The 19,031-nt window shown below is 45.4% G+C and overlaps 1 protein-coding gene across 7 annotated transcripts in view; it reads right to left on the reverse strand.

Annotated features, from left to right (window-relative positions):
- Positions 1-10,580: 10,580 nt before the first annotated feature.
- LOC129867468 (arf-GAP with coiled-coil, ANK repeat and PH domain-containing protein 2-like) overlaps positions 10,581-19,031 on the reverse strand; it is a 66,672-nt gene continuing 58,221 nt past the window's right edge. For 6 of the 7 annotated variants that reach the window (XM_055940899.1, XM_055940903.1, XM_055940900.1 and 3 more), the window contains 2 exons: positions 17,557-17,618; positions 10,581-12,794 (listed from right to left, as the gene is read on the reverse strand). In XM_055940899.1, the coding sequence (XP_055796874.1) occupies positions 12,688-12,794; positions 17,557-17,618 (169 nt within the window). In that variant the 3' untranslated portion in view covers positions 10,581-12,687. Of the gene's footprint in view, positions 12,795-13,034; positions 13,047-17,556; positions 17,619-19,031 lie in introns of all 7 variants that reach the window. The other variant, XM_055940901.1, reaches the window with a different exon arrangement.

Raw genomic sequence — 19,031 nt, forward strand, 5'->3', positions numbered from 1 at the left:
ACTGGGGCAAGGATGACATCTCTAACACACAGATACTGGGGCAAGGACGACATCTCTAACACAGATACTGGGGCAAGGATGACATCTCTAACACAGATACTGGGGCAAGGATGACATCTCTAACACAGATACTGGGGCAAGGATGACATCTCTAACACACAGATACTGGGGCAAGGATGACATCTCTAACACACAGATACTGGGGCAAGGATGACATCTCTAACACACAGATACTGGGGCAAGGATGACATCTCTAACACACAGATACTGGGGCAAGGATGACATCTCTAACACACAGATACTGGGGCAAGGATGACATCTCTAACACACAGATACTGGGGCAAGGATGACATCTCTAACACACAGATACTGGGGCAAGGATGACATCTCTAACACACAGATACTGGGGCAAGGATGACATCTCTAACACACAGATACTGGGGCAAGGATGACATCTCTAACACAGATACTGGGGCAAGGATGACATCTCTAACACAGATACTGGGGCAAGGATGACATCTCTAACACAGATACTGGGGCAAGGATGACATCTCTAACACAGATACTGGGGCAAGGATGACATCTCTAACACAGATACTGGGGCAAGGATGACATCTCTAACACAGATACTGGGGCAAGGATGACATCTCTAACACAGATACTGGGGCAAGGATGACATCTCTAACACAGATACTGGGGCAAGGATGACATCTCTAACACAGATACTGGGGCAAGGATGACATCTCTAACACAGATACTGGGGCAAGGATGACATCTCTAACACAGATACTGGGGCAAGGATGACATCTCTAACACAGATACTGGGGCAAGGATGACATCTCTAACACAGATACTGGGGCAAGGATGACATCTCTAACACAGATACTGGGGCAAGGATGACATCTCTAACACAGATACTGGGGCAAGGATGACATCTCTAACACAGATACTGGGGCAAGGATGACATCTCTAACACACAGATACTGGGGCAAGGACGACATCTCTAACACAGATACTGGGGCAAGGACGACATCTCTAACACACAGATACTGGGGCAAGGACGACATCTCTAACACACAGATACTGGGGCAAGGACGACATCTCTAACACACAGATACTGGGGCAAGGATGACATCTCTAACACACAGATACTGGGGCAAGGACGAAATCTATCACACAGATACTGGGGCAAGGACGACATCTAACACACAGATACTGGGGCAAGGACGACATCTCTAACACAGATACTGGGGCAAGGATGACATCTCTAACACACAGATACTGGGGCAAGGATGACATCTCTAACACATAGCGCCCATTCTGTAGGTAACCCAGTGTCCTCCAACTGCTCTGCGAGCGTTATGTCAAAATATGTTAATTACTGACCAAATATGGAGTTTCGCTAAGTAACTATCTTTATTTACTCCCGTTACGGCCGGTATGTACTTCCAAAAAAAATTACAAATATTTGTTTTTACCAGCAACCTAAAAAATGTATTTTCAGCCCCTCCAATGACACTGACAACAGCTCAATACATTGGAGGTGCTGAAGAGCCTTTTTTTCCCAGTTGCTTGTACATTTTTATTTAGACTTTTTTTGGAAGTACATACAGGAGTAAATGAAGATATTTGCTCAGTGAAGCTACATATTTCGTGAGTAACAAATCTATTTTGGTATAACGCTTGCAAAGCTGTCTGAATTTGAATCTGAGCTTCCTGGCTGTTGGAAAGGTGACACGTCATACTGGGACAACTGAACCTCAAACATGCCACAGGAAGTTGTAACAGCCTGTAGTCCCCAACTGACACGAGGAAATGTTTAGTCATACTCTGAGCCTCCATTCTCCACCCTGTTTCCCAAAGAGATGAGATGACCGCCAATGTTTCACTTCCCGTATGTCTGTTCTATGCGGGTGGGATATTGTAGATTTCTGGGGGGAAAAAGTGGAAAATCTAAATTCCTGGAAGAACCTTGTAAATCTGAAGTAGTTCACATTGTTTATTTTGCCTCAGCTTTTCTCTTCAACATGCCATCCTTAGCACTCACTTATCTGACCAAGTAATTAAACAGAGTAATGAGATGTTGGCACACAAACCCTTTCCATCATCAGCAGCAATGGTTCTTTATGACCCCAGTACTGCCACATGGAATAATTCTATAGGTAACCCACTCTAACCATGGCCTTATTCTGTGACCTGAACCTTTCCTGTAACCTTAAGTTCTAAAACACAAACTTGTCTTCATGAATCGATAACTGGCGCAACATCAGTTCTAAAATGGGGTGGGCTGTGATGTAGTTGGTGTTAGAAGTGAAACTCCTCAGCGTCATTTCCCAACGGGGACAATATGCCCAACACCATACAAGGCGAATAGTTACTCGTGATGTGGCGTCCAGCCAGGCCAAGCCGTGAACCCTGGGGAACAGTTATGATCAGGCGGTAGACTGGCGCCTCTGGTGTCTTTTCAGCATACTGATGAATGAGAGAAGGAACGAGCATACCTTTGGCCTTCTCGCCCGTGGAGTCACCGTCTGTTGGGAACGTTGGTGAGTAAGTGTCGATGAAATGATTGCGGCTCAACAGCTCTCATGTTGTTTAGGCAAACAAGCAGTCCCACCAGGTCAGGATGGGCCAATAGAGTCGTCGGAGGGGATGGTTGTTAAATTGATTGTGTGGTTATGGAGCTGAAGGCAGAGTTAAGGCCCCAGCGTGTTTGCTTGACTTATAGGCCAGCGAGTGACATGCAGGCGGTCCATGGAACTCTGGACAAGGCAGACTGTTTTGACTCCTCAATGAGACTTGAGATCTAACGGATGGGATGTTGTGGATCTAGGCTGATGTCCAAAATCCTAGTATCTCTGAACTAAAAGGCAGGGTACATCAGTCAGACCTCCCATTGAGACAAGCATCTTCTAGGAAAATATGAAGAGACAATCTATTGTGTCGTGATGTGATGAATATGCTGTGGTTTGTTAGTTTGCCTCCGTGATGTGATGAATATGCTGTGGTTTGTTTTCATGCCTCTGTGATGTGATGAATATGCTGTGGTTTGTTTTCATGCCTCTGTGATGTGATGAATATGCTGTGGTTTGTTTTCATGCCTCTGTGATGTGATGAATATGCTGTGGTTTGTTAGTTTGCCTCCGTCGCCGTTTCTTCTGAAGTGCTTGACAAATGTTATTTTCAAATATACTAAATTGAGCCCCCCCCCCCCCCCCCCCCCCCCCCCCCAGTTACAATCAACTAGTGCAGCTGAGTTCAGAACTCTTCCTTAATCCATTACATTTGCATTGGAGGATGGAAGACATGTTTTGGCTATATTAAAAATAAATGTCCATAGTACAATCGCAGAGAAATACTGTACCAATGACATGAGTCTAGTTTGCATCACAAGAGTAGCTACTCTTACAAGCTCTCCTGTGTTTTACATGAATGGCTTGCTGTATGTTTGATTCCAGTCACCCTCCGCAATAGGAGTCAGGTTGCTTTTGCAGCTGGTTAGGTTCTGTTCAGCAAGGTTTTTGGACTCTCAAAGCTTCTGCGACCGCTGAAACAAACACCTCAAATGTCCTCTTCTGTCAACCTCAGACGTATTGGGTTTCTGCTCTCTGAGGGCTGGCACAACCACCAAGGCCAGTGTGGAAGATGAGGCTGTCTAGGGGTATTTTATTAGGATCCACATTCGCTATTGCGAAAGCAGCAGCTACTCTTCCTTACAAATCTCACAGAAGTATGGAAGCCATAATATCTTATACTTCCATAAAGGTTTAATGGTAAAAGCTAATCGACCCAAAGGAGGGATGTCACTACGGCTAGACAAGCCATCCTTCACTCTCTCCAGCTTGGGTTCCCCACACCTGGCAGAGAGGGGTGTTCTGTGGCCCTCTGAACAGCTGAAGGCCAGACCTGTGATAGTGAGGACTTCATTTTCCTATACGGGTCGTCCCACTGGAAAGGCTGACCGCTGGCTGCTCACTGGGTGTGGAGGACAGGGAGCCCCCCCCCCCCACAAATATAGTCTCCTCTAAAGGAGAGGGGCTACAGGGCCAGCCCATTCTGGGAACCAGGGCTGGAGACATAAACAGCACAACTGCAGAATGAAGTAGCAAGTAAGAGGGGTGGAAGGTATAGTACCTAACACGTCCTCCACTTTTCACCCCCCCCCCCCCCCCCCTGGATGTGTGGAGGAGGATTTGCGGTGTGAAAGAATGCCTGTAACACTGTGCCTATTCACTCCGGCCATCCATTCATCATCAGCATTTAGAAAATACAGGCAGGACTGTTTGGATTCTTTGCACAAGTAGTTCAAAAATATGAAACCCTAACCATTCATTCAGAGTGACCTCATGAGCGGTCTACCCGTTAGTGTTGTCAGCTCGCTGAGCTGTGGGACTGGAGAGTTAGAGGTGAGGGCAAAACAAGGGCTACCGCTAATGAGGTCTGAGAGGGAGGAACCGTTGTATCCTGCCAAGCCATTGTCCATGTGGCCTCAGTCTCTGCCTCTTTGTCCAGTAGTTTAAGTTATTACCTTGTCTTGTGACAGTTGGCGTTCTCCTGGTGGCTTAGGAGCTTCCTTTTTTGCATGTTTTAAGAGCAAAAGTCAGTTTAGGCGTCTGTTGTGTACGATTACAAGATCATTATAAAAACCCAAATGGCAAAATAACTAGAGGACTGATCCTAAGGCCTTATTTTTATTTTATTTACTTAATTTGGTTAAGTAGGCCAGTTGAGAACAAGTTCTCATTTACAACTGCGACCTGGCCGAGATGTGGCAAAGCAGTGTGACAAAAACAACAACACAGAGTTACACATAAACAAACGTACAGTCGATAACACAAAAGAAAAATAGAAAAATCTATGTACAGTGTGTGCAAATGTAGAAGAGTAGGGAGGTGGGCAATAAATAGGCCATAGAGGTGAAAATAATTACAATTTAGCATTACTACTGGAGTGATAGATGTGCAGATGATGGTGTGCAAGTAGAGATATTGGGGTGTAAAAGAGCAAGAGGGTAAGTAATAATATGGGGAGGAGGTAGTTGGGTGTGCTATTTACAGATTGGCTGTGTACAGGTACACTGTAAGCTGCTCTGACAGCTGATGCTTAAAGTTAGAGAGGGAGATATAAGACTCCAGCATCAGAGATTTTTGCAATTCGTTCCAGTCATTGGCAGCAGAGAACTGGAAGGAAAGGCGGCCAAAGGAAGCGTTGGCTTTGGGGATGACCAGTGAAATATACCTTCTGGAGTGCATGCTACGGGTGGGTGTTGCTATGGTTACCAGTGAGCTGAGATAAGGTGGGGCTTTACCGAGCAAAGACTTATAGATGACCTAGAGGGGGGGTGGGTAGATGTAGACATCCCCTCCAGGGACTACATCTACCCCTACCCCCTCCAGGGACTACGTCTACCCCTACCCCCTCCAGGGACTACGTCTACCCCTACCCCCTCCAGGGACTACATCTACCCCTACCCCCTCCAGGGACTACATCTACCCCCACCCCTTCCCCCTCCAGGGACTACATCTATCCCTTCCCCCTCCAGGGACTACATCTACCCCTTCCCCCTCCAGGGACTACATCTACCCCCACCCCTTCCCCCTCCAGGGACTACATCTATCCCTTTCCCCTCCAGGGACTACATCTACCCCTACCCCCTCCAGGGACTACATCTACTCCTTCCCCCTCCAGGGACTACATCTACCCCTTACCCCTCCAGGGACTACATCTACCCCTTCCCCCTCCAGGGACTACATCTACCCCTTCCCCCTCCAGGGACTACATCTACCCCTTCCCCCTCCAGGGACTACATCTACCCCCTCCCCCTCCAGGGACTACATCTACCCCCTCCCCCTCCAGGTACTACATCTACCCCCTCCAGGGACTACATCTACCCCCACCCTTCCCCCTCCAGGGACTACATCTACCCCTTCCCCCTCCAGGTACTACATCTACCCCCACCCCTTCCCCCTCCAGGTACTACATCTACCCCCACCCCTTCCCCCTCCAGGGACTACATCTACCCCTTCCCCCTCCAGGTACTACATCTACCCCCACCCCTTCCCCCTCCAGGTACTACATCTACCCCCACCCCTTCCCCCTCCAGGGACTACATCTATCCCTTCCCCCTCCAGGGACTACATCTACCCCTTCCCCCTCCAGGTACTACATCTACCCCTTCCCCCTCCAGGGACTACATCTACCCCCACCCCTTCCCCCTCCAGGGACTACATCTACCCCTTCCCCTTCCAGGGACTACATCTACCCCCTCCCCCTCCAGGGACTACATCTACCCCTACCCCCTCCAGGGACTACATCTACCCCCACCCCTTCCCCCTCCAGGGACTACATCTACCCCCATTCCTACCCCCTCCAGGTACTACATCTACCCCCACCCTTTCCCCTCCAGGTACTACATCTACCCCCACCCCTTCCCCCTCCAGGGACTACATCTATCCCTTCCCCCTCCAGGGACTACATCTACCCCTTCCCCCTCCAGGGACTACATCTACCCCTTCCCCCTCCAGGGACTACATCTACCCCCTCCCCCTCCAGGGACTACATCTACCCCCACCCCTTCCCCCTCCAGGTACTACATCTATCCCTTCCCCCTCCAGGGACTACATCTATCCCTTCCCCCTCCAGGGACTACATCTACCCCCACCCCTTCCCCCTCCAGGGACTACATCTATCCCTTTCCCCTCCAGGGACTACATCTACCCCTACCCCCTCCAGGGACTACATCTATCCTTCCCCCTCCAGGGACTACATCTACCCCTTCCCCCTCCAGGGACTACATCTACCCCTTCCCCCTCCAGGGACTACATCTACCCCTTCCCCCTCCAGGGACTACATCTACCCCCTCCCCCTCCAGGGACTACATCTACCCCCTCCCCCTCCAGGTACTACATCTACCCCCTCCAGGGACTACATCTACCCCCACCCTTCCCCCTCCAGGGACTACATCTACCCCTTCCCCCTCCAGGTACTACATCTACCCCCACCCCTTCCCCCTCCAGGTACTACATCTACCCCCACCCCTTCCCCCTCCAGGGACTACATCTACCCCTTCCCCCTCCAGGTACTACATCTACCCCCACCCCTTCCCCCTCCAGGTACTACATCTACCCCCACCCCTTCCCCCTCCAGGGACTACATCTATCCCTTCCCCCTCCAGGGACTACATCTACCCCTTCCCCCTCCAGGTACTACATCTACCCCTTCCCCCTCCAGGGACTACATCTACCCCCACCCCTTCCCCCTCCAGGGACTACATCTACCCCTTCCCCTTCCAGGGACTACATCTACCCCCTCCCCCTCCAGGGACTACATCTACCCCCACCCCTTCCCCCTCCAGGGACTACATCTACCCCCATTCCTACCCCCTCCAGGTACTACATCTACCCCCACCCCTTCCCCCTCCAGGTACTACATCTACCCCCACCCCTTCCCCCTCCAGGGACTACATCTATCCCTTCCCCCTCCAGGGACTACATCTACCCCTTCCCCCTCCAGGGACTACATCTACCCCTTCCCCCTCCAGGGACTACATCTACCCCTTCCCCCTCCAGGGACTACATCTACCCCCTCCCCCTCCAGGGACTACATCTACCCCCACCCCTTCCCCCTCCAGGTACTACATCTATCCCTTCCCCCTCCAGGGACTACATCTATCCCTTCCCCCTCCAGGGACTACATCTATCCCTTCCCCCTCCAGGGACTACATCTACCCCCCCCCCCCTCCAGGGACTACATCTCGCCCCCCCCTTCCCCCTCCAGGGACTACATCTACCCCCCCCCCCCCTGAGGAAATACATATATCCCCCCACCCCCTCTAGGGACTACATCTACACCCTCCAGGGACTACATCTACCCCCCCCCCCCCCCCCCTCCAGGGACTACATCTACCCCCCCACCCCCTCCAGGGACTACATCTACCCCCCCCCCCCTCCAGGGACTACATCTACCCCACCCTCTCCAGGGACTACATCTACCCCCCCACCCCACCCCCCCACTAGATGTAGTCCTGAAGGGGGAGGAGTAGATGTTGTCCTGGCAGTCTCAGTGTACCGAGACCCTTGGTCGTTGCGGCGAGTGACATTAATGGATCTTGGCCTCTTTGCGTTTGTGCACATTTCTCTTTTTATAGAGGGGAAACGTCTCCAGCAGCGGCCCTCCGCCTCTCTGCAGGGGAGTCCACCACAGACTTCCCAGAAAAAAAGGCCAGGATCCAGGCCCTGTGGCTGGGTACAGACTGGATAGTTGAGCCCTTACCACCACAACCAGTCTGGAGCTCGACAGGTACAGGCTGAGTCTGCGTCTAGAGGAGCTTAAATATCAGAGTCAGGCCTACATGGCAGATGTATTCCATTGCCAATACCAGTGTGTGTATGTGACCAGGGTAGAAGTTTTGTGATGTGGCCCAGGACAATGCTTTGAAACAGACTAAACATCCACATGTCCGCTGTGAGAACCATTGCTCATGAAAGGACTAAAGGACTGGATGCCTTACATTTTTGCACCAGGATAAATAAACAGTGTAATTATTGAGTGGGTGACACACCATCAGGCATGTATGCCCTGTTTATACCTGGTTCTAACATGCATCCTTTGTCCTGATCTTGTCCACATTCTGATTGTGCCCACATTTTCAGACAGGTGTAGATGATTAAAAGACACATTGTGATCAGATCTTCCTGACCACCTGTGGAGTTAGTCAGGCACGCAAGTGTCGGTGGAACATTTTGATGCAATAAATCAATGATGATTTAATGTGGCTTAAAATTTATATTATTTTGAAAGAATATCTTTCAAATAGTTTACAGACAGGGAGGGACAAGGAAATCTGGTCACATTACAGAACACATTGGATAGAAAACAGACTCATTTTAATACCATGTGTAGCATTGGGCCAGTAACTGAAAGGTCGCTCGTGGATTTGAATAATTTTTATTTTTTTATCTGACATTCTGCCCTTAAGGAAGGCAGTTAACCCCTGACGCTTACGTGAATGTCGATTAAGGCAGCCCCCCACACAGCTCTGATTGAGGATTTGGGTTTGTGAAAGAAAATGTTGTTTGCTTTTCTAATGACCAATTTGTGTGTTCATACAAGTGACTGATTGAACAAATCTTCACCAACAGTATCTGCATTTTGGCAGTACGCCCAGACCCTTGTTTAGAGAACGAAAGATCTGTTTAAAATCTAATCAAATTTTGTGTTTCTAGCTCCAACAGTGCAGTAATATCTAATACATGGAATTAATTTCAAGGTCTCAGCTTAGAGAGAAGCCTCGTGAGGTGTTGGTCTGTCACGTGAATGAAAGAAAAGCTAAATCCTGCAGTATATTAGAGACCTAACCGGACTGGCCCGGAAAAGCTCACTTCAGATTGGTATTTTATGCATCTAAGTTTGACTGTGACCTCTCCAGCATGCTGTTAATAAAGAATGATTAGTTTAAGTTTAACTTAGTGTCCCTTTGTAGAATTTCCACAACAGGTTAAATGCCTTCGGGTGTGCAACTAATTAGGTATCTCCTTTCCCTTCCCGAAAATGTGGGGACAATCTGATTGTGGACAAGATCAGGACAAAGGACGCATGTTAGCCCCAGGTACAAACGGGGCTTGTGTGGGAGCGACAAGGTGATCCATAGGGAAAGGAAGAATAGCTTCTCTGTGACATCACATCGAAAGGATGGCTGGAGAGGCTCAGACACACATGCATTGTTTGGATACTGAACATAAACACATGTAATGTCCAACAGAGCTGTTGCTAGACAATTGAATGTTCATTTTTCTACCACAAGCCACCTGTTATTTTAGATTATTTTGCAGTACATCCAACCAGCCTCACAACCGCAGACCGTGTAACCACGCCAGCCCAGGACCTCCACATCCGGCTTCTTCGTCTGAGTGGGGAGGGGGGTGCTGAGTAGTATTTCAGTCTGTAATAAAGCCCTTTTGTGGGGAAAAAATTATTCTGATTGATTGGCCGGGCCGGCCTATGCCCTCCACCAGTCATGTGAAATCCGTAGATTAGGACCTAATGAATTTCAATTGACCGATTTCCTTCTATGAACTGTAACTCAGTGAAATCTTTGAAATTGTTGCATGTTGTGTTTACATTTTTGCTCAGTGTATTTGCCAGCCTTCTATGAAGTAGAAACAGCAATCCTTCATGAGGTAAGCACTCTGCATGGAAGAGGGGACAACATTTCTCAGAAGGATCAGATAACATCTATGCGTCCGGGATAAAATGAGGACATGAAATATGGAAGCCAATTTTGTGTATAAGAGTAAAGCCCCTAAAGGGATACTTCAAGATTTTGGGAGTGAAGCCCTTTATCTACTTTCCCAGAGTCAGATGAACTCTGTGTGCAGTTTAAAGTTCCTAACTAGGGTTAGCGCAATGACGATGTCTATGGTAACTGCTAGCATACAATAGACTAACAGTTATTGCGCTAACGCTAGTTCGAGGTAGTTTCGGGAGTCAATTCTAAGTTCCTTCATACTGGATGCAGACAAAAATGGTATCATTGCCAAAATAGTGAAGTATCCCTTTAATTAATGTAATAAAACAGACAATCAGAATGAAAAATTGCTTTATAAAATCAATACAACAAACAGTTGAACATTCAGCAAGAAATTCAGTCCATGATTTGCAGTAAATGTAATATAGTCCATAATTATATCGATAATATGCATATCTGAGTGGTATAGGGAGACAATTTTATCTTGTAATTTTCTTTTTATATTACCAGCATTTACAAGCGCTTATTTAATGATTCAAGTACCACTACTTTAGATTTAACTTATGCATATTCAAAAGCTGTACAAGATCTGTATCCCATGTTTTATTTAAGAATAGCCCAGTTTATATCTGGTGCTAACAAAAAACTTACACTGATCAGATCTTCCCGACCACCTACGGAAGTAGTTGGGACAAATTGATTGGTTGGATGAAAGCTCAGTGGGCAGAGTTTACAAGTTAAAAGTCCAATAAAAATCAAGGAAATCCCTAGTTACACATTTCATTTACATGTGATCTGATCCAATCACTAGATTGGTCCTTCCGGGCCATCGTCTCAAAATAATAATTTTTATTTTACGTTATAGACCAATATTGATGCCTTTAGTCCATGGTGCCCTATTTCAATGATTTGAGGGTGGATTTAAATGGTTTAACAATCCAGATCTGTTTACACAGACCTCCAGAAGTGGTAAGGAGTATCTGATCACAATCAGTTGCTTTAATCATCTACACCCATCTAAAAATGTGGGCACTATCAGAATGTGGACAAGATCAGGACAAAAGGCAAATGATAGCACCAGGTATTAAAAGGGCTTAAGAGAGCATTAGCACCAAGTATAACCAGGGCCTAAGAGAGCTACCCATATTGCAATTGCAATGCCACAGTAGTATGTATCCAGGAAGGTGGTACATGCTTGTTAGTGTATCTAATACACTGTTATACTAATAAACAAGGTATATTTTATAGAAGTCGTTTTTTGCCATCCAATGAACAGGATGCTATAATACTGTTTAAAATAAGATAGTGAGACATGTCAGAAAGTGGATACTACAATAAATTCAAACATGCATGTACAGAAAGGGCCTAACATGCAATATTTCCTCTTTTTAACAGTCATTATTTCTGGTCTAAAACAAGATTGAATATGAAATACTTTAAAACATAAGGCTTGTCTTCCTCACACACACACAAAAAAAATAACGGATTACCCTCCTTCACAAAGAACTGGCCTTGGTGACAAACACGGAAAATCAGATCTTAAAAATCACACAAAACAAAAGTATTGCCTCAAATTCAACAGCAAAATACCCACAATCAACATCTGTGCATGAGCCACATGAAGGGTTTTTCAAGAGTGACAAACCTACCCTTTGACAACATGAGCACGTCACACCAACTGACACTCCAACGTTTCACCATACAGAACAGTGTTGACGAGGAAAGTGGGACTTTGTGCAAATAATTAAGGTGGCAGGATATGTCAACTACCTGGGGGGGGGGGGGGGGGGGGGGGGGGGGGTCGGCCATCAACATTAACTTTCATTTCTAACATAATGAGTCTCCTTTGCATTTTATATACAACAGATCAATGCTGTGAAACCACACTACTATAGCCGAAATCACAAAAGGTGCTGCTTATTAATCAACAAAACACCACATTGAAATGGGACGATTTTAGCAAATTGATAGCACAAATAAAATGTTTAATTTTTTATATATTTAAAAAAAGAATCTACATGTAAAAAGCCTACTAAACTTAAAGACACGATGAGTGGTCTATTTGGTTTATATGAATTCGGAATAGACAATTATGACTCAACTTGATTTTGTTTATGGTTATGTTTTGAACCAAACTGTCCCATTATGTAAAAAGCATAATACTGTACCATTCAGGTTCAAATGTGAACTGTTTTACAAACTGGGCGCCGGTCCAGAGTCTCATAAAACATTGTTTAAGTTCACAATCCTGAGCCATCCAGCCTCAATAAAATGTATACATTTTAAACTTTAAAATGTACAATTTTACACCCATTAAAAGTGATATACAACAGACACCTTCACCATTGAGGTTCAGGTGAAACAGACCCTCCAATACTCGTGCTGAGTACAGCACAGACCAGGAAAAAGCCCAGTCGGTTTCCCCAGACTTCCAGGTCGTCTCATGGCCTCTGCTGCGAGTCATACTGCTGGTAGCGGTTCAGCTTCTCCGGATCGTTTGAAGCCATCTGGGAAAAATCCTGGAAAATGTCTTGGTAGGTTTCATCTCCTGCAAGGACAAAGTAAACCATTACAGTGTAAGTACGACTCGGTAATACTAGGAGTAATACTAGCCAGAGACTTAGAATAAAACTAGTTGGTATTGTAGAATAAAATGCAAGCTTGCAAAAGGAAGATTTGCGAGCTCAGACTTTTGTCACAGACACACATAATACAGGTAAGATAGGATGTTTTTTTATATTGCCAAAGGTTTGAAGAGGGAGTGAAAGAAATAGAAATGTGGCCATACCTTAAAGCGTCACTGTGGGGCAGTAGAGAGAAACAGCATTACGTAGAGGAAAATGTAACAATGAAAGAAGAAACAGCACAATATTTGAGGAGTGTGCAGGCCTAAAGCAGTACTAAGGCAAGGAGCCCCTCTCTTTGCAGTGAATTGTGATGTGGGAAAAAAAGGAAGCCCACAAGATTAGTTTAGATACCAACTGTATTGTATTTAAAGTGCAGGATTTATGTACAAAAATACAGCTGTGTTGGACTCAGCACCCCAAAGAAACGAGAGAACAGAAGAAAGGCACAAACTCCGGGGAGAGAAAGAGAAACAGTACAGAGCAAAGTGATAGACAGAGAGAGACAAGCAATGAGAGAGAGAGAGACCGAGACAAGCAATGAGAGAATAAGAGTGCAACAAGTAACTGAGCAGAGAGCTTGACAAGACAGCATCATTCCATTGGATCCCTTCCCTACAACACATTCATACACTTCAGGTTTGTACACTAACAAAATGTAAAACATTGTATTTGTAGAAAACACTACTGTATCCCCAACTACTGCAACTGTCTGCTGTTGACTTCAAGGTAATAACAGGCAAATATCGCTCACATTGGATTTAAATCATGACAGAAAACAGTACATGAACAGTCGTATTAAATCAAGTACTCTTCTCTTTACAGGTCCAAGAATCTATGGGTCATTGACTGAATCTACAAAATCATGCTCTTTCCATGACACTTTGACCAGGTGAAAGCTATGATCCCTTATTGACGTGACTTGTTAAATCCACTTCAATCAGTGTAGATGAAGGGGAGGAGACAGGTTAAAGAAGGATTTTTAAGCCTTGAGACATGGATTGTGTGTGTGTGCCATTCAGAGGGTGAATGGACAAGACAAAATATTTAAGTGCCTTTGAACAGAGTATGATAGTAGGTGCCAGGCGCACCGGTTTGTCAAGAACTGCAATGCTGCTGTGTTTTTCACACTAAACAGTTTCCCGTGTGTATCATGAATGGTCTACCACCAAAGGTCACCCAGCCAACTTGGCACAACTGTGGGAAGCATTGGAGTCAACATGGGCCAGCATCCCTGTGGAACGCTTTCGTTCGCTTTCGTGAGGCTGTTCTGAGGGGAGAAGGGGTGCAACTCAATATTAGGAAGGTGGAAGGTGTTCCAAAAGTTTGGAATACTCAATGACCAAACACTTTTGAAGTGGAGGAACTATATCCAGTAGAACTACATTAAGTCCAAAGAGCAGCATGCTGGGTCACCTCCCTGTCAAACTCTACATTTATATTCCACTCCAAGAGTGAAGTGGGGGATTTCTAAATGGAGCACTCCCTCCAGTGGCCACACGAGGTAATTGGACCAGTTGTTTCCTCACCCCGTCAGACCCGCTACAAACGAGTTGTTTCCTTACCCTGTCAGACCCGCTACAAACTAGTGGTTTCCTCACCCTGTCAGACCCACTACAAACTAGTGGTTTCCTCACCCTGTCAGACCCACTACAAACTAGTGGTTTCCTCACCCTGTCAGACCCACTACAAACTAGTTGTTTCCTCACCCTGTCAGACCCGCTACAAACTAGTTGTTTCCTCACCCTGTCAGACCCACTACAAACTAGTTGTTTCCTCACCCTGTCAGACCCACTACAAACTAGTTGTTTCCTCACCCTGTCAGACCCGCTACAAACTAGATGTTTCCTCACCCTGTCAGACCCACTACAAACTAGTTGTTTCCTCACCCTGTCAGACCCACTACAAACTAGTTGTTTCCTCACCCTGTCAGACCCGCTACAAACTAGATGTTTCCTCACCCTGTCAGACCCGCTACAAACTAGATGTTTCCTCACCCTGTCAGACCCGCTACAAACTAGTTGTTTCCTCACCCTGTCAGACCCGCTACAAACTAGATGTTTCCTCACCCTGTCAGACCCGCTACAAACTAGTTGTTTCCTCACCCTGTCAGACCCACTACAAACTAGTTGTTTCCTCACCCTGTCAGACCCGCTACAAACTAGATGTTTCCTCACCCTGTCAGACCCGCTACAAACTAGTTGTTTCCTCACCCTGTCAGACCCACTACAAACTAGTTGTTTCCTCACCCTGTCAGACCCACTACAAACTAGTTGTTTCCTCACCCTGTCAGACCCACTACAAACTAGTTGTTTCCTCACCCTGTCAGACCCGCCACAAACTAGTTGTTTCCTCACCCTGTCAGACCCGCTACAAACTAGTTGTTTCCTCACCCTGTCAGACCCGCCACAAACTAGTTGTTTCCTCACCCTGTCAGACCCGCCACAAACTAGTTGTTTCCTCACCCTGTCAGACCCACTACAAACTAGTTGTTTCCTCACCCTGTCAGACCCACTACAAACTAGATGTTTCCTCACCCCGTCAGACCCGCTACAAACTAGATGTTTCCTCACCCAGTCAGACCCACTACAAACTAGCCTTAGACAAGACTTTTCAGGAACAGCACTATTGGTCAATGTAGTAATCATTAAATGTAGTAATCATTAAAATCACTATATTTAAACTGATATTCAAATCTCCTCGGTGCTTCACCACTGGCTGGTCTCAGAGCAAGACTCCATGGTGCATGAGACCACCATTGACATAATGAAACGTGTCTTGCCTCTGAAATGTCCAACTGGTTCAACATACAATAAGATGACTGACGAGAGATATGGAGTCTCTGGCCCAATCCCACACCTAAATTCTATGTTTAACATATTTCAACCCCTACGCCCTAAGCACATGTGAAGATCTGAGAGGATTTGATTGGTGTAATCAAATCTTATCAGATCTTCACATGTGCGTAGGGCGCAGGGCTTGGATTTGGGCCAGCGTGTTCTTTCAGCTGATATCCATCCTCTTTGGCCACAGAGCCTGGATCATGGAACACTAAGCACTAGTAACTATGAGGCTGAAATAGTGCTTTTTGTGCCCATTTAAAAATTACCCATCGGGGGCAAAGCCTGTGTGATGGGGAAGATGAAAGGATGACATCTAAAGAGGGGAACATTTCATTCATTATTTACCAACAATACTGGAGTGAGCTTCACACTGTCCTATATTCAAATGTTTTGTGAATGTCTCTTTTTTAATCCAATAAGTTGAAGTCAATTATATAACTATTATGCGGTAAAATGCTATAAATGTGGATACTTTTCAAAGACTATTGCCCTTCCTTTTTGGAACACCCTACCACCTTGATATCTCTTGTCTAAACTTACATTCACACCCTTACCAGTGTCAGCTAACATTAAAGGGATACTTCTAATGCTAGCAGATAACCATAGACTTCCAGTCATTGCGCTAACGCTAGTTAGCATTGGCTTGCAAAACTACCTACAACTTCCTTCATACTGGACACAGAGACATAAAAATGGTATCCACAAGTTCCTCAGACTCTGGGGAAGTAGATAAAATCCCAAAGGACTGTATAATTCATGTTAAATGTCAGACAAAGAACAGGATTGCCAGAGGGGGGGGAATGTTCTATACCATAGCTAGCTAGACCAACAATCAATGAAATCATAGTCTTAAAACAGGTGTAGAAAATACAACACAAAACCACACAAACAAGGATGCAAGCTCATTCGACTTACACTACTCACCCTTGTTCATAATGTGTTGTCTTTCTGACATTAGCGCTTCCGAGAATCTCTCAACTTTACTTCCTATTCTGCTTATACTGTATATGATATAGAAATGTATGTATATCTATGTACAATACATCATTTACAATGACATCTTATCATTATATGGTTCCAATTGTTATTAAAAAAAGAAAGAAAATCCCCCACAAAAGTAAAATGCATATATAAAATGTGCCAAAATGTATACTTCATCATTGTAACAAACAGATCAAACAAGTGAACAAGAAAAAGTATTTTAAAAAGGGGGAGGTTAAGACTCACTGTGGGAACTATACATGTAACACACTGAGATATTGCATAAGCATACCAGGAATGTGCATAAATATTCCCTCAGGTAAATCACTAATAATCACACCTGGTGCACGGCAACACACTGCTAGCCACTCAACAGCCTGATGGTCAAAACTCTCATTCAAAAGTCAGGATTACTGCCTGCTAGTCAAGACCAACGTAGCATTGCTGTTCGATAGTAATGACAACCTCTGTTGCACGTGCTCTTCGACATCACAACTAATAAAGACATGGCGGTTTGAAAGTTGGGACGCAACAGACGACTTCAAAAAAAAGGACTGTTTATGTCACAGCTGTTCAGTAGTCAAAACAATGGCTCGAGAGCGTATGGCTTTGACCCCGGGTGGAAATAAAAAGTCGAGCACTTTTGTCTAAAACACAAGATGCAGCTTCGCTCACCACCTGGCTGGTATTGAACAACACAGGACATCACAGGGCCCAAAGTCTGCTTAATAAAAGTATGTTGCTTCTCTTGTCTTTGTATTTGGGCTCTATGATCTCTAAGGCTCAGCCAGCTGCAGGCAAATGAACTCCTGCATACACTTCCTGTATTGCATCTCTGTGGGGCTGCTGGTGGAATAATGACCTGACTGCATGTAGGGCCCCTCCGCCTCCCGCATCTCCTCGTTCATCTTGGCCAATCGCAGTCTGGGGAAAGGAGAGCGAGGGGAGGACAGTCATTATTCATTTTGTCATCATTATCCAACCCACCTTTAGACTTATAGAAGCAATCCATATGAATTGGGACAGTGTAAAGTCATAAAATGTTGCCTCAATCTCAAATTCAAAATGGAGTACTAAGTGACAAATATAAGGCAAATTTTTCCATAAAAAATAAATACACTATATTTATATAATATTTATGTATACTGAACAAAAATATAAACCAACATGTAACAATTTCAAATACTTTTCTGAGTTAGTTTATATAAAGGAAATTAGTAAATTGAAATAAATGTATTAGGCAGTAATCTACGGATTTCACATGATTGGGAATAAAGATATCCATCAGTTGGTCAAAGATATCTTTAAAAAAATGTAGGGGTGTGGATCAGAAAACCAGTCCGTATCTGGTGTGGCCAACATTTGCCTCATGCAGTGCGACATATCTCCTTCTCATAGAGTTGATTGTGGCCTGTGGAATGTTGTCCCACTCCTCTACAATGGGTGTGCGAAGTTGCTGGATATTGGCGGGAACTGGAAAATGCTGTCATACACATCAATCCAGAGCATCCCAAACATGGTCAATGGGTGACATGTCTGGTGAGTATGCAGGCCATGGAAGAACAGATCCTTGTGACATGGGGCCGTGCATTATCATCAAATCAAATGTTATTGGTCGCGTACACATATTTAGCAGATGTTATTGCGGGTGTAGCGCCATGCTTGTGTTCCTAACTCCAACAGTGCAGTGGTATCTAACAATTTACAACAATACATGCTGAAACATGAAGTGATGGCGTTGGATGAATGGCACAATAATGGGCCTCAGGATCTCGTCACAGTGTCTCTGTGCATTTAAATTACCACTGATAAAATGCAATTGTGTTAGTTGTCCGTAGCTTATGCCTGCCCATACCATAACCCCATCGCCACCATGGGGCACTCTGTTCACAATGTTGACATCAGCAAACCGCTCGCCCACACGACACCATACACGTGGTACGTTGTATTGACAAATTACTGAAAAATTCTCTAAGACAACGTTGGAGGCGGCTAATGGTTGAAAAATGAACATTAAATTCTCTGGCAACAACTCTGGTGGACATTCCTGCAGTCAGCTTGCCAATTGCACGCTCCCTCAAAACTTGAGACATCTGTGGCATTGTGTTGTGAGACAACTGCACATTTTAGAGTGGCCTTTTAATGTCCGCAGCACAAGGTGCACCTATGTAATGATCATGCTGTTTAATCAGCTTCTTGATATGCCACACCTGTCAGGTGGATGGGTTACCTTGTCAAATATGTCTTCTGTGCCCATATGAATAACTCCTATGATGTAACTGGAATGATGAGATAGATGTTCTTCTTCTCTGTTTTTGTTTTATTATTTCGCTGCCA

This window comes from Salvelinus fontinalis, chromosome 12, assembly GCF_029448725.1.
Source record: "Salvelinus fontinalis isolate EN_2023a chromosome 12, ASM2944872v1, whole genome shotgun sequence".
In the NCBI taxonomy this organism is placed as follows: domain Eukaryota; kingdom Metazoa; phylum Chordata; class Actinopteri; order Salmoniformes; family Salmonidae; genus Salvelinus; species Salvelinus fontinalis.